The sequence below is a fragment of the Trachemys scripta genome, chromosome 3, assembly GCF_013100865.1.
Source record: "Trachemys scripta elegans isolate TJP31775 chromosome 3, CAS_Tse_1.0, whole genome shotgun sequence".
NCBI classification, from domain to species: Eukaryota; Metazoa; Chordata; order Testudines; family Emydidae; genus Trachemys; species Trachemys scripta.
In genome coordinates this window covers 175,200,142-175,222,665 of record NC_048300.1, presented here as the reverse complement: position 1 = coordinate 175,222,665, position 22,524 = coordinate 175,200,142, and the positions used below count along the sequence as shown (strand labels likewise).

Sequence of the window (22,524 nt, the reverse complement as noted above, 5' to 3'; positions counted from 1 at the left end):
CAGATGAACAAAGTTATCAACTCTGGTCTTCATCCCGGAGTAGGGGCGTGTAGGATGAAGACCAAAGTTGATAACTCTGGGGGGCAAGCAGGTGCATCTCCCCTCAGTAATCACTGGGGGCACAGAACTTCTCCGGCCCCTGCATAGGCGCCGACTTCCCCTCTTTCCCCTGGGTGCTCGACCCCTTCCGCCAGCCCCAGCCCCACTCCCACTCCACCCCTTCCATGAGGTCCCACCCCCATTCCAACCCCTTCCCAAAGTCCCCGCCCCAACTCTGCCCCCTCCCTGCCCCTATTCCAACTCCTTCCCCAAATCCCTGCCCCAGCCCCGCCTCCTCCCCTGAGCGCACCATGTTCCCGCTCCTCCCCCCACAGTGTGCTAACGCTGCCAAACAGCTGTTTGGCAGCGGCAGCTGGGTGGGAAGCGCTGGGAGACAGGCAGAGGAGTGGGGACGCAGCGCGCTCAGGGGAGGGGGAGGAGGGGCAGGTGTGAGGGGAGTTTGGCTGCCAGGGCTGGGGGGAGGGGAAAGGGAGACAGCGAGTTTCTGTGCCCCCCAAAAGTGTTCATATTTAAATTCCTGCTCATGCCCCTCTCCCAGAGCTTTAACAGTCATTTAGGTATTGTGGGCCCAGGCCACACAGCACTTTGAAGATCAGGACTGAAACCTTAAAGTTGATTGAAATTTAGATGGGAAGCCAGTACAGAGAGAGGACAGGTCTGATGCACTCACAATAGCCTGTGTTACTGAGGATATGTGCTGCTGCCTTTTGTACTAGTTGGAGTTTCTTGTCCATATGAATAGTTCTACACTGGGGATGAACTTCCATATGAGGAGAGATTAAAGACTGAAACTGATCATTTTAGAAAAGAGATGACTATGGGGGGGATATGAGAGAGGTCTATAAAATCATGACTGGTATGAACAAATTCACATGGAAGTGTTATTTATCACTTCACATAACACAAGAACTAAGGGTCACTTGATGAAATTAATAGACAACAGGTTTAAAACAAACAAAAGGAAGTACTTCTTCACACAACACATGGTCAGCCTGTGGAACTTGCTACGATGGGATACTGTGAAGGCCAAAAGTATGAGTTAAAAAAAGAATTAGATAAGTTCACAGAAGATAGGTCCATCAGTGGTTACTAGTCAAGATGGTCAGGGATGCAACTGCATGCTCTGAGTGTCGCTAGCCTGTTTGCTAGGAACTGGAAGTGGGTGACAGAGGATGGATCATTTGATGATTGCCTGTTCTGTTTATTCCTTCTGAAGCATTTGATACTGGCCACTGTAGGACAACAGGATACTGGGCTAGATGGACCATTTGTTTGACCCACAACACCTGCTCTTAGGTTCTTAACATCCATGCAGTTTGGGAGCCGTCAGCTCCAGGTCAACCCCTGGCAGGGATGGCACCAGGTACACAATGGGTTCTTGAGCTGCACCTTGGGTTGCGGGGAGGGGGGGTGAGGATTGGTTTGGAGTCACCATCCAATTATTATACAACATGTCTAGGGCTTTATAGGACCAGTTGGTACATACATATATACACACCACTGATGATAGGAAGCTTGTGCCCCCCTCACCGACCCCTCCACGTGCTGGGTTCGCCGCCTTCCTTCTTCACACGCTGACTCAGGAGGAGGCGATGACGACAGGGCGGGTCACCCTGCTATTTTGGCCGGGCTGAGGGCAGCCGGAGGCGGCCGGGAAAGCTGCTCAATGCCCGCTTTTGGGGGTGACACAGCGCTGTCCCCGGGCGGGCCGCCGCTCGGCGCCACTCCCCGCCCCGCCAGCTGAGCTGAGGGGTATAGTTAGGCAATGAGCGAGCGCGGAGCTATGTGTCCTCTGCGCGGGGCGCCGTGTCCGGCCGCTCGGAGCGGAGGCTTGTGGGTAAGGGAGGCCGGCTGCTGGGTGTCAGGCTGAGGGGCGGGAGCCGGAGAATGGGGGCGGCGGGAGGCAGCGGCAGGGACAGTGACTCGCTGCGGGCGGCGGCCGCCCCATGGACTGAGTGACACGGCGAGAGAGGGGCAGCAGCGAGCCTCACGCCGCCGCCGGGAGTCGCTTCTCCCGCCCAGCCGCCGCCGGAGGAGGGGAGCCGGCCTCGAGCGCCGCCCGCCGCTTTCCCTCCGCCGCGGCGGGTGTTTGGCTGCTGCAATGGCCGGGCCGGTGCCGGGGACCCGGTAGTGACTCGGTGCCCGCCCAGAGCCGTCCTGAGCGGGGGGGGAGTCGGGGCCGCCGCGGGAATCTCTCTCCCCCCGCCCCGGCTCCGCGCTGTTCATGCCTTTGCAGCTGAGAGGTGCCCAGGGGCGGAGCAGCCTCAGCAGCGCCCAGTCGGGGAGCGTCCCCTCTGCTCCCCGCCCTGCTCCTGAGACAGGGCCCAGGCCCGGCCGGGAGCCCCCAGCTTCTCCGCAGCGCTAGGCCCCGGAGCGGAGACCGGGGCCGGCTACAGAGTGATCTCCTCCTGCCCGGCAGCTCGCCGCTCGCACAGCCCCGCGGGGAGGGGGAGGATGAGCCAGCTTCAGACAGCGAAGATGTCCGCTCCCCCCCCGCCTGCGCCCCTGGAGCCCGGGGAGGGGGTGACCACGAGCCGCCAGAGGAAGCTGGAGTCCATGATCCGAGACCCTCGGTCCCCAGTCAATGTGGAAAGTTTGCTGGTGAGTTAGACCCACCCCAGGCACAATAGGGGCCGCGGGAGCCTCCCCCTCCCGGGGACGGATCGATCGATGGACGGACTGGCTGGGCGGGATGATAAACAGCGCTCCCCTGGGCTTGTTCGGAGGGCAACGGTTCACTCAAACGTGGATGGGTTTTTGGTAGATGTCCCCTCTCAGCGGGGTGCATACTCACAGCCCCCTTGGCTGAGGGGTTGTGTGTGTGTTGGGGGGAAGAATGGGGGGAGAGAGAGAGTACTTCCCGATGGGTGGGTTGGGGGGAGCTCTCCCTTGATGTCTTTGGAAGGGATGGTGAGTGTTCTCCCTTGGAATGAATTTGGGAGGGTGTTGGTGCGATCCCCCCTTGGGATAATGAGGGAAGGCCATGATGGTGAAAATGTGCTCTTGATGGCTGGCTGGCGTTGGGCAGGAGCGGGATGGTAGAGAACTATTCTCTACCCCCCCTCCCCCCAGTGAACTTTGTGTATGTGTGTTGGGGGTGGGGGGTTATGGAGTGCTTCCTGCTTGACTGGCTGAGGGTTGGCTGAGAGGGCTCTTTTCTTGGATGATGAGGGAAATGCCTTTGAATGGGGGCAGAGAGCTCCTTTCCATTAGCTTTATTTGCACTTAATTTACTCAATCTGGTATTAAGCATGGACTCTAAGTTTATTTTGAGAATTGGAAGCAAATACATTTCCCCCCTATGTAGTGTCCAGGTGTGTGCTTCCTCCTCCTCGGGGCCCCCAAACTAAACCACACTCAATTACTCTGAAGTTAAAGATGAGACTTTCGGCCCGGAGCATGATGTAGAAACGGTGCAGGAAAAGAACACGCCTAGGAAAGAAATGTATCTTGGGGATATAACGGGGACACTTATTTCCCGTTAGGGTGAATAAATTTCTCTCTGCCTTTTGTAATATAGCATTTTTTCCTTATTTGAGTATGAAGTGCTGTTTCCTTTCCAGGGAAACCCATGCCTCCAAGAAGGATTGGAAAGGGAGTGTGATCTCCCCATTTGAAACATGTAAGCCCTAGAAAGATGGTGAGGGGGAGTCTCAGTGCTTTTACCAGGCATCAGATCTTCTCTGTCAGAATAAAAAGCAACAGAGGGTCCTGTGGCACCTTTAAGACTAACAGAAGTATTGGGAGCAAAACCTCAAGGTTCTTACCCATGAAAGCTTATGCTCCCAATACTTCTGTTAGTCTTAGGCCAGGTCTACACTACCCCCCTAATTCGAACTAAGGTACGCAACTTCAGCTACGTGAATAACGTAGCTGAAGTTCGAAGTACCTTAGTTCGAATTAGTTCGAACTTACCTTGGTCCACACGCGGCAGGCAGGCTCCCCCGTCGACTCCGCGGTACTCCTCTCGGCGAGCTGGAGTACCGCAGTCGACGGCGAGCACTTCCGGGTTCGACTTATCGCGTCCAGACTAGACGCGATAAGTCGAACCCAGAAGTTCGATTTCCAGCTGTCGAACTAGCGGGTAAGTGTAGCCAAGGCCTTAAAGGTGCCACAGGACCCTCTATTGCTTTTTACAGATTCAGACTAACACGACTACCCCTCTGATATCTGTCAGAATAGTGTTCTGAGGCGGAGAAGTCCTAGTGCCTGCAGCCTGAGTGAAAGGTTTGGATTTTTTTTTCTTTCTATGTTCCAAGAGTTGTTCATTGCAGGCACTTATTCTGAGAGGCCATGGGACTCATTTGCAAAAATGACTCAGTCATGTTTGGCTAAAGTACAGGAACTGAGTGAACTGTGTGTGTGTGTGTGTCTGTGCTGGGGAGTAGGGAGGGGGAGGATGTAGGGATCTCCTGTAATGTGTATTAAGTTCTTTTCATGCCTCTAGTTGTGCTATTCCTGTCATGGATACTCAGAGCCGGTGTACTGTCATCCATGATACTTGGTGGAGAGGGTGGGAAATAGTGCTACTGATTTCGCTGGGCTCTGATAGGGTTTAACCTAGGCCAAAGCAAAGAGAGCTGCCTCCGGGCTTCACTCCCAGCATTTTCATGTTGGTATTTCATTCGGAAAACTTTGACCTATGGCCAGAAAGAGTAGTTTAAAATAGTACAGCAGATCTGAAAAACTCATCAGGTTAATACTTAATGCTGGCTGATTTTTTTTTTTCTTCACACTTTATTTTCAGCTTTTAAACTCATTATTTTTTGTCCTTGGACTTGGGAGGATAGATCTTGTAAAAGTGCAGTTCTTAATGTGATCTTGAATAAAAATTGCATGATGCAAAATTAAGACCAGTGTCTGCTTGACAATAGTTTAGCATAGTTTATGCATTTTGTAAACTTACACCGGTATAATGTAGTTAGATCAGCTTATGCAATAAATGAGACATCACCAGAACAAGGTAAGAGGTTTATTGAATAGACTATTAGGACTTATTTTTTATAGTAAAGGGCATAATTTTGTCACATGCACGCCCTCTTTCTAGAATAGATGCAACTTAAATATTGTTTGGAATGAATAAGAATAGATGAAATGGTATAATGCATATACACAAAATAGTAAAATTTGATCGTCTGTTTCATACATCTGAAATAATCAGTTATTAAATAATTTTGTTGTTGTTGTATGTGAAAGCTGTAGTAATTTTCCTACAGATATTTCCACTCTTAGAGCTTGATAGTGTAGCTTTGTGAAGTTTGGTCTGGTGTTCCATGCTTGTTTTCTCCTAGATTGAATATGATGTACTGCATATGGAAACCTCACATTTAAGTAGAGAGGAAGGTTTCTTTATAAACAGCTGAGTTAGGGCGATTTGTGCTGAAAGTAGAAATGTACTTAAAGGGAAATACAGTGCCAGATATTGGGGATGGGGAAACAGTCTTTAAAAGATTAGTTACATTACAAAAAAGAATGTTACATTATTTTTAGGTTGATGAAAGGTAACTGATCATTGTCTGAATAGAAAGAGTTTAAAACATAAACTATATAATGAAATCTGAAGTGGAATCTGTTTCCTAATACAGTACATCTAATAAGTCATAAAACAGCTGCTGATCTGCATTTTGTGTGAGTATTTTATTTTCAGTAAGCTGTAGAGAGGGAAAAATAATAGTTTTAATCTTTAGCACATGGTGCAAATTTGAAAGAATTGAAAAGATGAGTAAGAATTATCTTTCTCTGGATATCAGTTCCACTGCTTAGCACAGGCTATACTATACTTTCAGTAATTTCTAAATGAAGAGATTTTTTGCTTGGTGCAGTCTGGAACATGGCTAAATATTGATTGGTAGAGTCTAAGGAGCCCAGTACATAGATGCATAGAGTCATCTAGTCTGGCCTCCTGTACATAAGAGACCGTTACATTTCAACCAGCTACTTTTATTGAGCTCAGCATCTTGTTTGATGGTACCATATCTTCCACAAAGACATCCAGTTTTGATTTGAAGATATCAAGAGAAGGAGAATTCACCACTTCCCTTGATAGTTTGTTCTAATGGTTATTCACCCTCACTGTTTTTGTTTGTTAAATGTGCCTTATTTCTAATTTGTCTGGCCACTGGTTCTTATTATGCCTTTCTCTGCAATACCGAAGAGTCCTATAGTACCCCATATTTTTTTCCCTGTGAAGATACTTACATACTGCAATCAAGTCACCTTTGTCTTCTTTATGATAAACTGAATACATTGAGCTCTTTAAGTCTCACGTTTAAGGCATTTTTTCCAGCCATCAAATTATTGTTGTGCCTCTTGTCTGCACCCACTCCAATTTTTCAAGGTCCTTTTTAAAATATGCACACCAGAAATGTACGCAGTATTCTAGTATTGGTCTCAGTGATGCCATAGACAAGCATAAAAACCCCAAGGAGTTCGGTGGCACCTTAAAGGCTAATGGATTTATTTGGGCATAAGCTTTCGTGGGTCAAAAAGCCTGAATCTGAAGAAGTGGGTTTTTGACCCACGAAATTTTATGCTGAAATAAATCTGTTAGTCTTTATGCTCGTTGTTTTTGTGAATACAGACGAACACAGCTATCCCTCTGATAATAGACAGACATAAATTGCTTCCCTACTCCTACTTACTACTCCACTTGTATATCTAAAGATTGCATTAGTTCTTTTTGCCACAGCATCACTCTTCAGTGGGAGCTCATGTTAAGTTGCTTGTCCACTGTGACCCCTAATTCTTTTTCAGAATCACTGTTTTCCAGGACATAGTCATCTGTTCTGTAGGTATGGCCTGCATTTTTTCCCTGTAGATGTATGACCTAATGTTTGGGTGTATTAAAACATGTTTTGTTTGAATGGGCCCAGCTTACTAAGCGATGCAAATTGCTCTGTAGGTCTCATTATTATTTACCGTTCTGTCAGTCTGTCATTCACAAATGTATTGGAAGTGATTTTATATTTACTTCCAGATTGATAAAAATGTTGAACAGTGTCAGGTGTAGTACTGATCCCTTTAGAACCTTACTAGAGATACCCCTATTCAGTGATGATTCCCCATTGATACCTGCTTTTTTACATCTGTCAAATAGTTCTTAGTCTGTTTAACTCATGCTTCGTTATACATCAGTATTATACACTTCATTTATTTAACAGTTGTATCACTCAATGGTTTTTCTTTGTTAGGATTTAAGTGTATTGATAAGCGTTTGCCAATACTTAACATGTTCTAAAAGTCTAGTGCAGACAAGGCAGTGTAGGCTGAAGGGTTGAAGCTAGGTTCCTCCCCTGATTCAACTCTATCAGTTTAGCACACATGACATTCTAATATTTTAGTGTAGACTTTATTAGCTAACACCTAAACAATACAGTGTAGACTTTAACAGATGCTAAAGACAAATCCAATGTAAATGAGAAGCTAAGAGAACAGTAATAGTAGTAATTGAGTGTTAAATATCTTGGTATATTCATGTCTTCAAAATTTAAAGAGTTAAAAACAAATTGCCTATTTAATTAAAATTCACTTACTTTCTTAAAATGAAGTTGATTTATAAACATATATTTAAATTTGTTTAAATATATTGAATAGGGGGATGGGAGACAACCCCAAAACAAATATTTTCTGGTAAATCCTAGGACCTATATCAAGCATAGATGTGACATATATTTTCTGAGAGTAGGTAAGGGAAAAGAATGCCAGCTATGTCTATATTCATTACTGTCATCAATTAAATAAATACCAACCGTATTCCAGCTGTGTTAATTCAGGCCCCAATTCCAAAAGCTGATCTGCATTAGCAGATCACTGAGCAGAGCCGCATTGATTTAGGGCCTTCATGTTGTCATAAGAGTCTGTCACATGGATCAGTTTGCAGGAGAGGGTCTTTAATAAGTAAAACTTTAGAATCAATTCCCATTTTCTCTTCTAATAGAAAAGCTGTTTGTTTGGCATGAATTTACCGCTGCATCACTCTTCAGTGTAGCGGTATAATTTTGAATGAGTAATATTAGTCCATCATTTGTTAGTTTGCACAGTCAAACACCGGGAAGAGCTCAGTCAACATGTCACTAGTTCTGATCTGAAGAGTTAGGGCAATAAACTAGTGGGAAGACCAAATGATCCTTTGTCTGTGGAGAGGCCGTTTGTTTCATGCAGTTCTTGGTAAGACAGTGAATAGAACTTGCAAGAATTAGGCCAAGTCTACACTACCATTTACTTCAGTATAACTTCTGTGTCTCAGGTGTGTGAATAAGCCCACCCTCCCTGAGTGGCGTAAATTACACCACCCTAAGCGCCAGTGTGGACAGTGCTATGTCCCCAGGAGAAACTCTCTACTGCCTCTTGTGGAGGTGGATTATTACCTAGAGCATCTTCACCAGATGCGCTACAGCAGTGCAGCTGCGCCAATGTAGCACTTCTAGTGTAGACTAGCCCTTAATCAACATCAGGGTTCCTAAATAATTCTGGTTTATTGATCCAAAATCCCTCCCCGCTTGCTTTTTTTTTTTTTTTAATCTTTATAATTCCAGAAGTTTGATTAAGGAGCAAAAACAGCTTTAGTTAAGGACAAGAGTACTGTGTTTATTCTGGCAACCTTTATAAGGAATAAACCTTTTTAATTGGTCTATAACTGTGTAAACAAAACACTGAAGTTAGTGCTTAATTCCTAAGTCATATGTACTGTGTGTCAGGCCTTCCCTACACTAGGGAAATGTTAAAAAAAAATTCCCACCATTGTTTGGAGTCCTAGTGTAGATGGGATGTCAGCTGCTTGCCCTGTTCCAAGCACTATATTCATTAGATCTGCCATGAGCAAGGTTATGTGACACAGTGCTTAAAATGGTGGCAGTGGCCACTAATCAATCTATACCCTGTTGCAATTTTACTAACAACATTGTTGCTATTTTGGGAAATTTTGGACAGAATTCTCTAGTGTAGGCAGGGTCTTATTCAATTCCAGGTGCTTGTTGGAAGCAGCTCTAACACTGTTTTTCTACGTTCATGTGCTGTTGTAACAGTTACTGAAATAGTTTACTTATTCAAAATATTTTTGCATAAAATGACATGTAACTAAAATGAAAATCATTCTGATTTTGACTTGTCTATTGCTATTACTATATTGTACTCCGTGTCTCTTTCACACAGAAAACATAATTTAGCATATTATTTATATAGTAGGTGATTTATGTCTATTTAATTGGTGACTGACAGTTTAGTGCTGTTTTGATGCTGTAATGATCTCTGGTTAACAGAACAGGAAAACAGAGAATTGCAATATCTTCAAGTTACTGCACATTAATATAAACAGCTTGGACAGTCTTGGGAGCCTGGGGGGTGGAGGGTTTAATACCAGTTCCCACTATATTTAAGTTGTCTAATGCTTTCAGTATGAAAAATTTTTGCAACGTTTATTTGAGATTCTCTACCATTTCCTTTTTTTTTTTTTTTTTTTTTTTTTTTTTTTAAACAATCCTTTGAAATTTGGCATGGAGAAACCCCTGAGCCAACCTCCTTCCCCCCCTCCCCCCAATGAAATTTGTTCAGGGTTTGGCTGAGAGAGAAACTTCTGAAAATTGCCATTTCTCTTCTGTTGCTTGTAGTGTTGCCAGAACAATAACTGAATGTGAACATTCTAATATAAGCCTGGACCCCTACTGCAACAGCATTAGACACTGCACTGGGATGGGAATCCTGGGAGTGGACATCCTCTCTGGAAGGGGGAGGATAGCTGAGCCAGGCTCCTCCCAACCCCTCACCCCAAAATATAGCATATAGCCTTAGTGGTCTTTCTTTTCCCTCAACGCCCCCTTCCCCGCCCTCCCCAGTCTCTGTGGGCACCACATGGGGAAGGAGCTCCTGCTACTGCTTTGGCAGGGGGGAAAGAGAGCTGGATTCCCACCGCCCTCCTATGATGATGAGGTTGTTATAGTTGTACACGATATATATAGTTTTACCTTTTTCCTAACTTTTCAACTTAAATAATAATGTTTTAATTTGAGCTTTTTAAAAGTCTTAATTTCTGAGAAATAATGTGTGATTGTGTAATACAACCCCATCATAGCAGTTCTATCCAGGGGAGCAGAATTAATATTGCACGCACAGTCTAAACTTTTGAATTCTTTAGTGTGGAACTTCAGTGTTCACTTAATGCAATTTTTTTAGTGGAATATATCTTCAGTTTGTAAAGAAAGTGCTTTGGGATGGAGTCATTCACATTGACAGTAAAAAGTGATAGCTAAGAAAAATGAAGAGACTCTCAGGTAATCAAATGTTATTTAAAGCTGCTGGCTTAGTGAAAATAAGGAGAAGATTTTAATGAACATTGTATACATGCAGCCCGTTAATTCATAGAAGCATTTTGGGGTCCTGATCTTGCAATGGATTCACCCATGTGGATCAGGGCCTTAACTTAAATATCTTAATAAGCGCCAAGTCAGTTTGGCTTGGTAACTTATTTAGGCACATATAAATTTGGATTGTAGGTTACTGACTCTCCCTTTTCTCCTTCTGTGACTGAAGACAACTCCTTGAATTACTCATGTATCAAGGTGATGCTGACAGCTTGTTCTTGTAGTATAGTCATCAATGTTTACTTTTTTGTTGTTCTTTAGTTAATAGTTTCTTGTGGAACCTCAGATCATTATGAAAAATTTTTTTTTGAGCGACACCCATATCAGTGTGAAACAGGCCAGGGGGTGAACTAGAAATAGAATGCCATATTTTTGCGTGGTAGAACTTTACTGTCTAGCAAAGTGAAAATATGCAAACCCCAATAATATTTTCCTAGAAAGCCACTGTTACCATGCCACTCCTTAGCGACGGTTCAATGTGCTATTGTGAGGAGACTTCAGGACTGAATTTACTAATGTTATGAATTAGCCTAAAAAACTAAAACCACAAAGCCTTTATATTCTGCGTTCCCTGAACTTGCTGCAAAACCCACCCATTGATACAGAATTTTCTTCCAGAACTCAAGCTTACTCTTTTTAAAACAAATTGTTTCTAGCTGTTATGTTTGCAAAGAAAATGTAAACTGAGTTATGCAATACTGTCTGCCTGAGTGTTTTGGTAGCCTGAAACAATAGCTTTGAGAGGTGTGAATCGCTTAGTCCATCTTAATGATGTGTTATCTCTGAAACCCAAAGAAGACAATTTAAATATCAGCATTAACTATTTCACTGCTGTTCATTTTAGCAGAAATATCCACTTACTGTACTAAATCCCACATGTGCTTTTCATGTTTTTTGGGGTGGCAGGAGCTCCAGTTATTTCCTACTTAGCTGCCAAAGTGTCTAGCCAACAGTGTAGTTATGTATTATCAATACTAAAAACCTGTAACATGACAAAGTGAAAATATGGACACTGGAAAATAAACTGACGTTATATAAATGTATTTTCATTTTCTTATTCAATAAACTAATATTTTTTAAAATGTACATTAAAACTGAAAACTTTGCCACCTCACTGTTCACACTTTTTTCCAGATTGTTTATGAATATGTTGAATAGCACTGGTCTCAGTACAGATCCTTGGGGGACCCCCTATTTACCTCTCTCCACTGTGAAAACTGACCATTTATTTTTATCCTTTGTTTCTTATCTTTTAACCACTTACTGATTTGTGAGAGGACCTTTCCTCTTATCCCATGACTGCTTAGCTTGCTTAAGTACAGTGTAGCTGTAGCCTTGTTGGTCCCAGAATATTAGAGAGCAAAGGTGGGTGAGGTAATGTTTTATTGGACCAACTTCTTTTGGTGAGAGAGACAAACTTTTAAGCTTCTTCAGGTCTGGGAAAGGAACTCCCAGTGTCACGGCAAAATGTAAGGTGAAACACATTGTTTAGCAAGAGTAGTTAGAACATATTATGAGGGACCTTTCCAGGTAGAGTGGCCTGTTATACCTCTGCAGTCGTAGGACAAAAAGAGGGAGTTTAGTGGATTACAGATTGTTGTAATAAGCCATAAATCCAGAGTCTCTGTTCAGTCCATGATTTTTGGTATCTAGCAGAGTAATGAATTTAAGCTCCCAGGCTGGTCTTTTTAAAGTGTTGTGCATGTTTCCTTTGAGGTTGAGGACTAATAGGTCAGATATAGAGAGATCACTTTGTGATAGGGTGTTTTTGTCTTTTATCATCTTCCTGTGTGAGTTCATTCGAGAGCGTAGTGATTGTCTGGTTTCACCCACATAGTTGTTATTGGGGCATTTAGTGTACTGGATCAGATATACCACATTTGTAATAGGCATGTTTGGATCCATGGATGTTAAAAGGTATGTTATGGAGGGCGTTGATCATTGTAGCAGTGGAGATATGTCTGCAGGTTTTGCATGTGGTGTACTGGCAGGGTCTGGTGCCGCTTTGAGTTGGTATGGCCTGGTCTATGGGGAGCTTGCTTCTGATGATGAGCTTGGAGAGATTGGGGGGTTTGAAAGTTAGAAGGGGTTCAGGAAAGATTTCTTTCAGGATGGGGTCCCCATCAAATATGGGTTGTAGTTGTTTGATGATATCCCATATGGGTTCCACTGTGGGATGGTAGGTGATAACTAAGGGTGTTAGAGGGGGTTTTATTTTTGTATTGAACCAGGTTCTCTCAGGGTATTTGGGTGGCCTGTTCCATAATGTTATCTACTCTTCTTGCGGAGTGTTCTTGCTTGGTGAAGATGGTTTTAAGCATGTTAAGGTGTATATCCCAGACTTTCTCCTTGAAGCATATTCTGTGGTATCTGAGTGCCAGGCTGTAGATAACAGCTTTCTTGGTGTGTTTGGGGTTGTCAATGGATCTTTGAAGGTAAGTGGTGTGATCTGGGTGTTTCTTGTATATGTCTGTCTGTCTCTAAGGTTCCATTGTTGAAGCTGATTGTGGTGAGCAGGAAGTTGATGCTAGTGTGGGAGTGTTCCAGAGAGAGTTCAGTGGAGGGGTGGTGGTGGTTGTGGAAATCTACGAGGGAGTTTAAGCTGTCGGTACAGAGGATGAAAATATCGTCAATGTATCTCAGGTATATCGTTGGTTTTGTGGTACATTTGTCCAGACATTCTTCTTCAAGTCAGCCTGTGAAGAGATTGGCATATTGGGGAGCCATAGAAGGATAGAATCATATGACTGGAAGGGACCCCGAGAGGTCATCTAGTCCAGTCCCCTGCACTCATGGAAGGACTAAGTATTATTTAGACCATCTGTGACAAGTGTTTGTCTAACTTGCGCTTAAAAATCTCCAATGATGCAGATTCCACAACCTCCCTAGGCAATTTATTCCAGTGTTTAACCACCGAGACATTTAGGAAGTTTTTCCTAATGTCCAGCCTAAACTGCCTTTGCTGCAATTTAAGCCCATTGCTTTTTGTCCTATCCTCAGAGGTTAAGGAGGTTTTCTCCCTCTTCCTTGTAACAACCTTTTATGTACTTGAAAACTGTTTCAGGTCCCTTCTGTCTTCTCTTCTCCAGACTAAACAAACCCAATTTTTAAAATTTTCTCTCATAGGTCATGTTTTCTAGACCATTATCATTTTTGTGTGTGTGTGCTCTTTTCTGGACTTTCTCCAATTTATCCACATCTTTCCTGAAATGTGGTGCCCAGAGCTGAACACAATACTTCAGTTGAGGCCTAATCAGTCCGGAGTAGACCAGTAGAATTACTTCTTGTATCTTGGTTATGGTACTCTTGTTCATACATCGGAGAATGATGGTTTTGTTTGTTCTGTTTTTTGCAACAGTGTTACCAGTTGACTTCTATTTAGCTTGTGATCCACTATGATCCCCCAAATCTCTTTCTGCAGTACCACTTCCTACGCAGTGATTTCCCATTTTGTATGTATGCAACTGATTGATCCTTCCTAAGTGGAGTACGTTGCATTTGTCCTTATTGCATTTCATCCTCTTTACTTCAGACAATTTTTCCAGTTTGTCCAGGTCACTCTGAATTTTAATCAAAATCATTGATGAAGATATTGAACATAACAAGACCCAGAACTGATCCCTCCGGGATCCCACTCGTTACGTCCTTCCACATGACTGTGAACCACTGATAACTATTCTGGGAACGGTTTTCCAACCAGTTATGCACCCACCTTATGCATCTACAAGGCTTGTTACCCTGTCAAAGAAAGCTATTGGGTTGGTTTGACATGATTTGTTCGGGACAAATCCATGCTGACTGTTACTTATCACCTTATTATCTCCTAGATGTTTGCAAATTGATTGTTTAATTATTTGCTCCATTATCTTTCCGGGTACAGAAGTTAAGCTGACTGGTCTGTAATTCCTCAGGTTATCCTTATTTCCCTTTTTATAGATTGGCACTATATTTACCCTTTTCCAGTCTTCTGGACTTTCTCCCCTCTTCCATGGCTTTTAAAAAAAATCATTAATAGCTCAGATATCTCTTCAGTCAGCTCCTTGAGTATTCTAGGGTGCTTTTCATCAGGCCTGGTGACTTGAAGACATCTAATTTGTCTAAGTAATTTTTAACTTGTTCTTTTCCTATTTTAGCCTCTGATCCTACCTCATTTTCACTGGCATTCACTATGTTAGACGTCCAAAACCACCAACCTTCTTGGTGAAAACCGAAACAAAAAAGTCATTAAGCACCTCTGCCATTTTCACATTTTCTGTTATTTCCACACTCACCTCCGACCCCTCCACTGAGTAATTATCCTACCCTGTCCTTGGTCGTCTTCTTGCTTCTAATGTATTTGTAGAATGTTTTCTTGTTACCCATTATGTCTCTAGCTAGTTTAATCTCGTTTTGTGCCTTGGCCTTTCTAATTTTATCCCTACATACTTAGGTTATTTGTTTATATTCATTCTTTGTTTGACTTAGTTTCCACTTTTTTTGTAGGACTCTCTTTTGTGCTTCAGATAATTGAAGATCTCCTGGTTAAGCCTGTGTGATCTCTTGCCATACTTCCTATCTTTGGCATGAAGTGGGATAGTTTGCTCTTGTGTCCTTAATAATGTCTCTTTGAAAAACTGCCAACTGTTTTGAACTGTTTTTCCCCTTGGTCATGCTTCCCATGGAATCTTATCTACCAGTTACTGAAGTCTGCCCTCTTGAAATCATTATCTTTATTATGCTGTTTTCCCCTCCTACCATTCCTTCCAATCATGAACTTTATCATTTCATGATCTTTCACCTAAACTGCCTTCCACTTTCCTATTCTCAACCATTTCCTCCCTATTTCCTTCTAATACCCATGCCTGTTCCCATGTTTGGACAAAGTGTATGTTGTTGAATGTAAAATTGTTATGGGTGAAGATGAAATGGATGAGTTTGGCAATATTTTTGGGGTATCTGAGGGTTATCCATTGCCTCAAAGATATTTATGGAAGGGAAGTCATTTGTGTCCTAGAGGAAGCTGCCTCTTTGTGTGGTGAGTGGTTTGAGGATGGTTTCTATGAGTCTCAGTATTCCTTCACTAACAATGCCATGGCCAGATATGATATGTCTGCCTGGGTTTTCTTGTTTATGTATCTTATGAAGAATGTAGAAGGTCCTTGGATGAGTTCATGGGGGGATGAGTTTGTAGACTTTCTCTTGGAGTGGTTTGGGGAAGGATATGATGGTATCCTTAAGATACTGGGTAAATTGTGATGTGGGGCTTCTTTGAATTCTTTGTAGTAGGTGGTGTCAGAGAATTGTTGGCTTGTCTCGTTAACATTAAACTACTCTCTCGAATGAACTCACACAGGAAATTGATAAAAGATAAAACCAGGGCTTTGGAGCAGAGCCCGGAGCAGTGGAGCTGCAGATTTTTGCCTGGAGCTGGAGCAGACCTGGAGCACAGCTCCAAAGCCCTGGATAAAACATCCTATCACAAAGTGATTATTCTATATCTGACCTATCAATCCTCATTCTCAAAGGAAACCTGCACAGTACTTTAAAAAAACAAGCCTGGGAGTTAAATTCATTATTCTGCTAGATACCAAAATCATGGACTGAACAGAGATATTGGATTTTATGGTTTATTACAATAATCTTTAACCCATTAACCCCTCTTTTTGTCCTATGACTTCAGAGGTGTTAATGGGCCACTGTACCTTGAATGGTCCCTTAAAATATGCTAAACAATGTGTTCCACCTTGCATTTTGCTCTGACACTGGGAGTTCCTTTCCCAGATTTGAAGATGAATTCTGTGTGCTTTGAAAGTTTCTTTCTCTCTCTCTCTCTCTCTCTCTCTCACCAACAGAAGTTGGTCAAATAAAAGATATTACCTCACCCTCTTTAGCTCTCTAATTTGCTTAATAGCCTTTGGTGGGGGACTTGTTAAAGGCTTTCTGAAAGTCCAGGTATGCTATATCCACTTGATCACCCTTCTCCATGTTTGTTGGAGGCCCTCACCCCAAAGAATTCTAATAGATTGGTGAGGCATAATTTCCCTTTAAAAAAGCCATGTTGACTCTTCCCCAACATATCCTATTCATCTGTGTGGCTGATAATTCTATTCTTTAGTATAGTTTCAACCAATTTGCCTGTTTAGAAGTTAGATTTACTGGCTTGTAATTGCCAGAATTACCTCTGGAGCCTTTTTAAAAAATTGGCGCCTCATTAGCTATCCTCCAGTCGTCTGGTACAGTGACTGACTTGATACGTTACATACCACAGTTAGCAGTTTTGCAGTTTCATATTTGAGTTCCTTCAGATCTCTTGGGTGAATACCATCTGGTCCTGGTGACTTATTACTGTTTAATTCATCAATTTGTTCCAAAAGCTCCTCTATTGACACTTCACTGTGGGACAGTTTGTCAGATTTGTAACCTGAAAAGAATGGCTTAAGTGTGGGAATCTCCCTCATATCCTCAGCCGTGAAGACTGATGCAAAGAATTCATTGAGCTTCTTTGCAATGACCTCATCTTCTTGGAGGGCTCCTTTAGCATCTCAGTCATCCAGTGGCTGCACTGATTGTTTGGCAGGCTTCCTGCTTCTAATGCACTTACAAAAATTAACATCAATTTTTTAAAATCATTTGCTAATTACTCTTCCAGTGCTTTTTTGGCCTGCATAATTATATTTTTACACTTGACTTGCCAGAATGTATGCTCCTCTCTATTTTCCTCTGTTAGATTTGACTTCCAATTTTTAAAAGATGCCTTTTTGCCTCTAACCGCCTCCTTTACTCTGGTGTTTAGCCATGGTGACATTTTTTGGGTCCTATTACTGTTTTTTTTTTTTTTTATTATTTAGGGTATACATTTAATTTGAGCGTCTATCATGGTGTTTTAAAATAGTTTCCATGCAGTTTGCAGGCATTTCACTCAAGCAACTGTTCCTTTTAATTTCCATTTAAGTAGTCTCCTCACTTTTGTGCAGTTCCCCCTTTTTGAAGTTAAATGCCACTGTGGTGGGTTTCTTTGGTATGTTTGCCTCCTGCAAGGATGTTAAATTTAATTACATTATGATAGCTATTACCGAGCTGTTCATCTATATTCACCTCTTGGACCTCAGCCTGTGCGCCACTTAGAATTACATCAAGATTTACCTCTTCTGTTGTGGGTTCCAGGACTAGTTGCTCCAAAAAATCAGTCATTAATGATGTCTAGAAATTATCTCTGCATGCTGTTCTGAGGTGAAATGTTCCCAGTCAATACGGGGATAGTTGAAATCCCTCATTATTATTGAGTTTTCTGTTTTTGTAGCCTTTTTAATCTTCCTGAGGATTTCACAATCACCATTACCATCACCATCTTAATCAGGTGGTCAGTAGTATATTCCCATTGCTGTACTCTTATTATTCGAGGATGGAATTTCTGTCCATAGAGATTGTCTGGTACAGTTTGATTCATTTAAGATTTTTGCTATAATTGACGATATGATTTCTATCATGTATAGTGCCACTCCCCCACCAGTGCAACCTACTCTGTCATTCCTGTATATTTTGTACTCTGGTGTTACTGTGTCCCATTGATTATCATCGGTCCATCAAGTTTCTGTGATGTCTATTATATCAGTATCCTTATTTAATACTAGGCAGTCAGGTTCACTCATATTGCTATTTAAACTCCTACATTGAAAGAGGAATGAAAGAAATAAAAACTAGGTAGGAGAGAATGAAATATACTAGTTCTAAGAACTTGAAGACATGATGACCAGAAACAATCAGTTCAATACTATAAATCCAGATAATACTTCTTTTGTTGAATAAATCAGATAATTTTAAATGCAAGACATGTTTTGAAATGTTCTGGATACATAAGAATTTTTTTTTTATTTAATTAAAGAACAATTTTAAAATACTGTTTTTGTGGATTTTGAATTGAATTTCAGTTTCCATCACATGTAAAAAATGTATCTAGTAAATAAGGTATGCATCATTTACCATTTTTTGTACCAAAAATGTAGAAATTAAAAATCTGAATAAATGTATGTTAAGCTATATAATGATTTAAATAAATGTATATAAATAGTATATCACCCTGGTTAGTAAAAAGAAGAACCAAAGATAGTATAAAGTAGACGTTTAGTTGCAAATTAACATGTTTTAATGGTAACCAACCAATGAGAATCAAGCTTTCTTTAGGAAAATAACTAAAAAGAACAAATGCAAAATAATATTAAAATAGATTATTTAAATAAGTTTCCTGCTTGCTGATTTAAGTTATGATTCAAATAAGTAATTTAAATCACTCCAACCTCCTCATTTATGAAATCAAATAATCCACAATGAGTCTTCCAATCACAAGTGCCAATTAGTGAGTTCCCACTGTACTTAAAAAACAAAACAAAACAAAAAAAACCCCACCCAAATGTGAGCATCCTACCAATTAAGTAATGTACAAATAAAGTTTATATTTCTGACTGTCAACATGTTGCATGGAACGGATGCTGACTTTTAAGATTACATTATATGCAAACTATTGGACTTTTTCCAAGATAAAGTACTGTGCTGGGGTCCAGGATTGGAGAAGCAGAAAGCCTTATTTGTGCATTCTACCCAAGGATGTGACACCTAATTTTTTTCTATCTTGCTGCCAAGCCTGATTCCTCAGGCAAAAATATCCAGAAATAAAATTTGTGTGCATTATTGCTCTCTCCCCACCCCTGTTTTCTTGGATTAAGGGAAATCTGTTGTCCTTGGAGCGTTTTAATACAAAACAGAGAATTTTCTGTAGTACAGAATCAAATGAGGATTATTTTTACTATTGTATTTTTTTTCTTAGAGATGAACAATACTGGGGAGATTCTGTCCTAATGTTGTTTGTTTCATAGAAGAGGAAAATGCATTAGCAATTTTGATACTGTGGGGATTGTTTTACTGGACCTGGTACAATGACATTGGAAGTAATTTTACGTGCCAGGAAACCGGTTCCACTTTGGTTTTGATGGAGCCCATCCTTTCTGTATAGGCTCCCCCTTTCCCAAAAGTTTCCCCAGTTCCTAATAAATGTAAGTGTGACTCTCATATTATCTGATCCCTCTTTCCTCCTGCCACACACACAAAATTGCCCCATTTCATTGGTTGCCAGAAATAATTACGTTGGTTAAATATGAAGTTGGTTTCTTTGTCCTTATCTCAAGGACAAATTGCTGATTTGATTTTGCATTTAAAACTCTGACTCACCGCAAGCTAAGGCTATATCTGCACTACAACTTATGTTGACATAACTTACGTTGTTCAGGAGTGTGAATAAAGCACCCTTCTGAGCAACGTAAGTTAACACTGTCCACACCTGCACTTATGTCGGCAGGAGAGCTTCTCCTGCTGACATAGCTACTGTAGCTCACGGGGGCTGGAGTAGATAAACCAATGGGAGAGCTCTCTCCCAGTGGCTTAGAGTGGCTGCATTGGAGCTGCACCATTTTAAGGTTTCTAGTATAGCCATAGCCTCAAAAACAAAACCGAGAACTGGCCTTTTATATTAATTACTTTGGAAACATCACTGAATGACAGGAAAAGAAGATGAATTACGTACCTGTCCGATTTCTTTGCTAAATTCCTCCTCAATTCTACTTCCTGGGATGATGAAGTACACTTGACTAGTTATGTATACATTCTGAATGAAAGGTAGTATGGTACCTATTGCTGTTTGGTATTTACAAGCAACCTATGGTGGCTAGACAGTGCTGCTGAATATGCAGCTGTAGGGAGCCCCAGCTCAGGAGGTCATCGCTTCACCAGGAAGAACCTGAAATACTAGGATACTGCTCATACTCCATTGCTCTGTAATGGGACATGTGAGCTCCTTTGAGTTAATTGAAAACTCTGTAGCAGTACTTGAGCCTTCTGGGGAAACAGAGTACAAACAGAGTGTCCTCCTGTTTTAAAGGAAACCCAGTTATCTCCATTCACTGATGCCTTAACTCTTTCCAGAAATACTCCAGTTTTGGTCACACACATCTGGCACAGCAGGGAAGTTTTGAGGTGGGTGAAGCAAAGATAGTTGCATACTGAATCTTTGAGTCTTAGAATTGGGTGAGGGGGATAGTAGCAGTGATGATTTCATAGGGGCTCCAGATATGCTTTATTTGGCCTGTTGCTCAGCCTGTATGGAGACTGAGGGGGGGAAAAAAACCCAGAAACTGGGATAAACTGAAGGATGATCCATGGGAGACTAAGCCGTGCTCTTTCAGGAGACATATCTGCTTTCTTATATCCCTAAATAACCAGTTGGATGCACATGGACTAACCACAGTGTATTCGATGCAATGAATTAGCTCTTTAAACATAGGAGCTCTAGTACTCAACCACACACTTGAACAAAATTGATTCCTGTGCCCTTTTGGGAACTGATCTGCTTGCCTGTGGACAGGCAAATAAGTCTTTGCCTACTAGGGAGCAGCTATGGCCAAAATAAAAAGAGGTTTAGAAGTGATTGTATTTTCCCCTGGGAATGCTAATATTTTGCACTTAAAGGGACACAGCTTGACATCTAAACCTTTTTCTTTGTCAATTAAAGTAGTTTCAGATTCTACATGTGTCTCTCCATTCCTGCCTTTTATTTTTTGCTTTTACAATCACATTTTTTTCCATTTAAAGATACATATTCCTTATATTACAGTTTCCCTGTGGAAAAACCCACAAAATCAACAGACAAAATTGATTATGAAGGGAGAAACACAAAGTAATCAAAATGAAAAAAAAATGTTTTCTTTATTTGCCTTTAGTTATGATAACCTTAGGAATTACTTATAACAATAAGTAAAGTAAATTTTAGACAGAAGTATGATTTTTTTTTTTAAAACTTGACGGTGTCCCATTAAATCCATGTCCCATTAAAGGCATGCATACATGTCCCTTTATGAATAATCTAATAACTAAGATGAGTTTTTGTTGGCAGTTGCTTCAGTCCAGTACTCAAACCTTCAAAACTGTTTCTGTTCTATAATGGAAGAAAAGTCACATCAGCCCAGCTCACAGCCTGCAGTGCTAGAACGCCTTGTTGTATCTTTATCTCAAGAAAGATGATCGAAGCTACATTAAACTATAGCAGTCAACTATCTTTTTTGATGAGATTACAAGTTTGTTTAATAAAGTTAATTGTGTTAATGTAATATAGTTAGATGTCTATAAGGCATTTGACTTGTTACTGCATGAAGTTTTGATTAAAAAACCTAGAACAATATACAATTAACATGTCATATTAAATGGATTAAAAGTTGGTTGACTGATAGGTCTCAATGTGTAATTGTAAACAGGGAATCATCACTGAGTGCGTCCCTTTCTAAGGGGATCCCATAGGGACTGGTTCTTGGACATACACTGTTTAACATTTTTATCAATGAACTTTATGTAAACATAAAATTGTTGCTGATAAAGTTTGCAGATGGCCCAAAAATTGTGGGAGTGATAAATAATGAAAAGGACAGGTCACTGATGCAGAGTGATCTGGATCACTTGGTAAACTGAGTGCAAGCAAACAATATGCATTTTAATACAGCTAAATGTATACGATGTAGGAACAAAGAATGTAGGCCATACTTATAGGATCGGGGACTTTATCCTGGGAAGCTGTGACTTCGAAAAAAGATTTGAAGGTTGTGGTGGATAATCAGCTGAACATGAGCTTCCTGTGTGATGCTGTGGCCAAAAGGGTTAATGTGATTGTTGAATGCATAAACAGGGGAATCTGTAGGAGGAGAAAAATTATTTTACCTCTGTATTTGGCACTGGTGGGACTGGTGCTGGAATACTGTGTCCAGTTCTGGTGTCCACAATTCAAGGATGTTGATAAATTGGAGAAGGTTCTGAGATGAGCCATGAAAATGATTAAAGGATTAAAGAAAACGCCTTGTAGTGATAGACTCAAAGTACATATCTACACTGCAATAACAGACCTGTGGCATGGCTGCGGCTGGCCTGGGTCAGCTGACTTTAGCTCAAGTTGTGGGGCTAAAAATTGCAGAGCAGATGTTTGGGTTTGGGCTGGAGCCTGGGCTCTGAAACCCCATGAGGGGATGGGTCCTCAGATCCCAGGCTCCAATTGGAGCCCAAATGTCTACACTACAATTTTTAGCCCCACAACCTGAGC

The 22,524-nt window shown here is 41.5% G+C and overlaps 1 protein-coding gene across 1 annotated transcript in view; it reads left to right on the top strand.

Moving 5' to 3' along the window:
• Window positions 1–1,933: 1,933 nt before the first annotated feature.
• ROCK2 (Rho associated coiled-coil containing protein kinase 2) overlaps window positions 1,934–22,524 on the top strand; it is a 129,895-nt gene continuing 109,304 nt past the window's right edge. Inside the window, exon 1 of the mRNA XM_034766905.1 lies at window positions 1,934–2,661. Within this exon, the coding sequence (XP_034622796.1) occupies window positions 2,515–2,661 (147 nt within the window). The 5' untranslated portion in view covers window positions 1,934–2,514. The remainder of the gene's footprint in view (window positions 2,662–22,524) is intronic.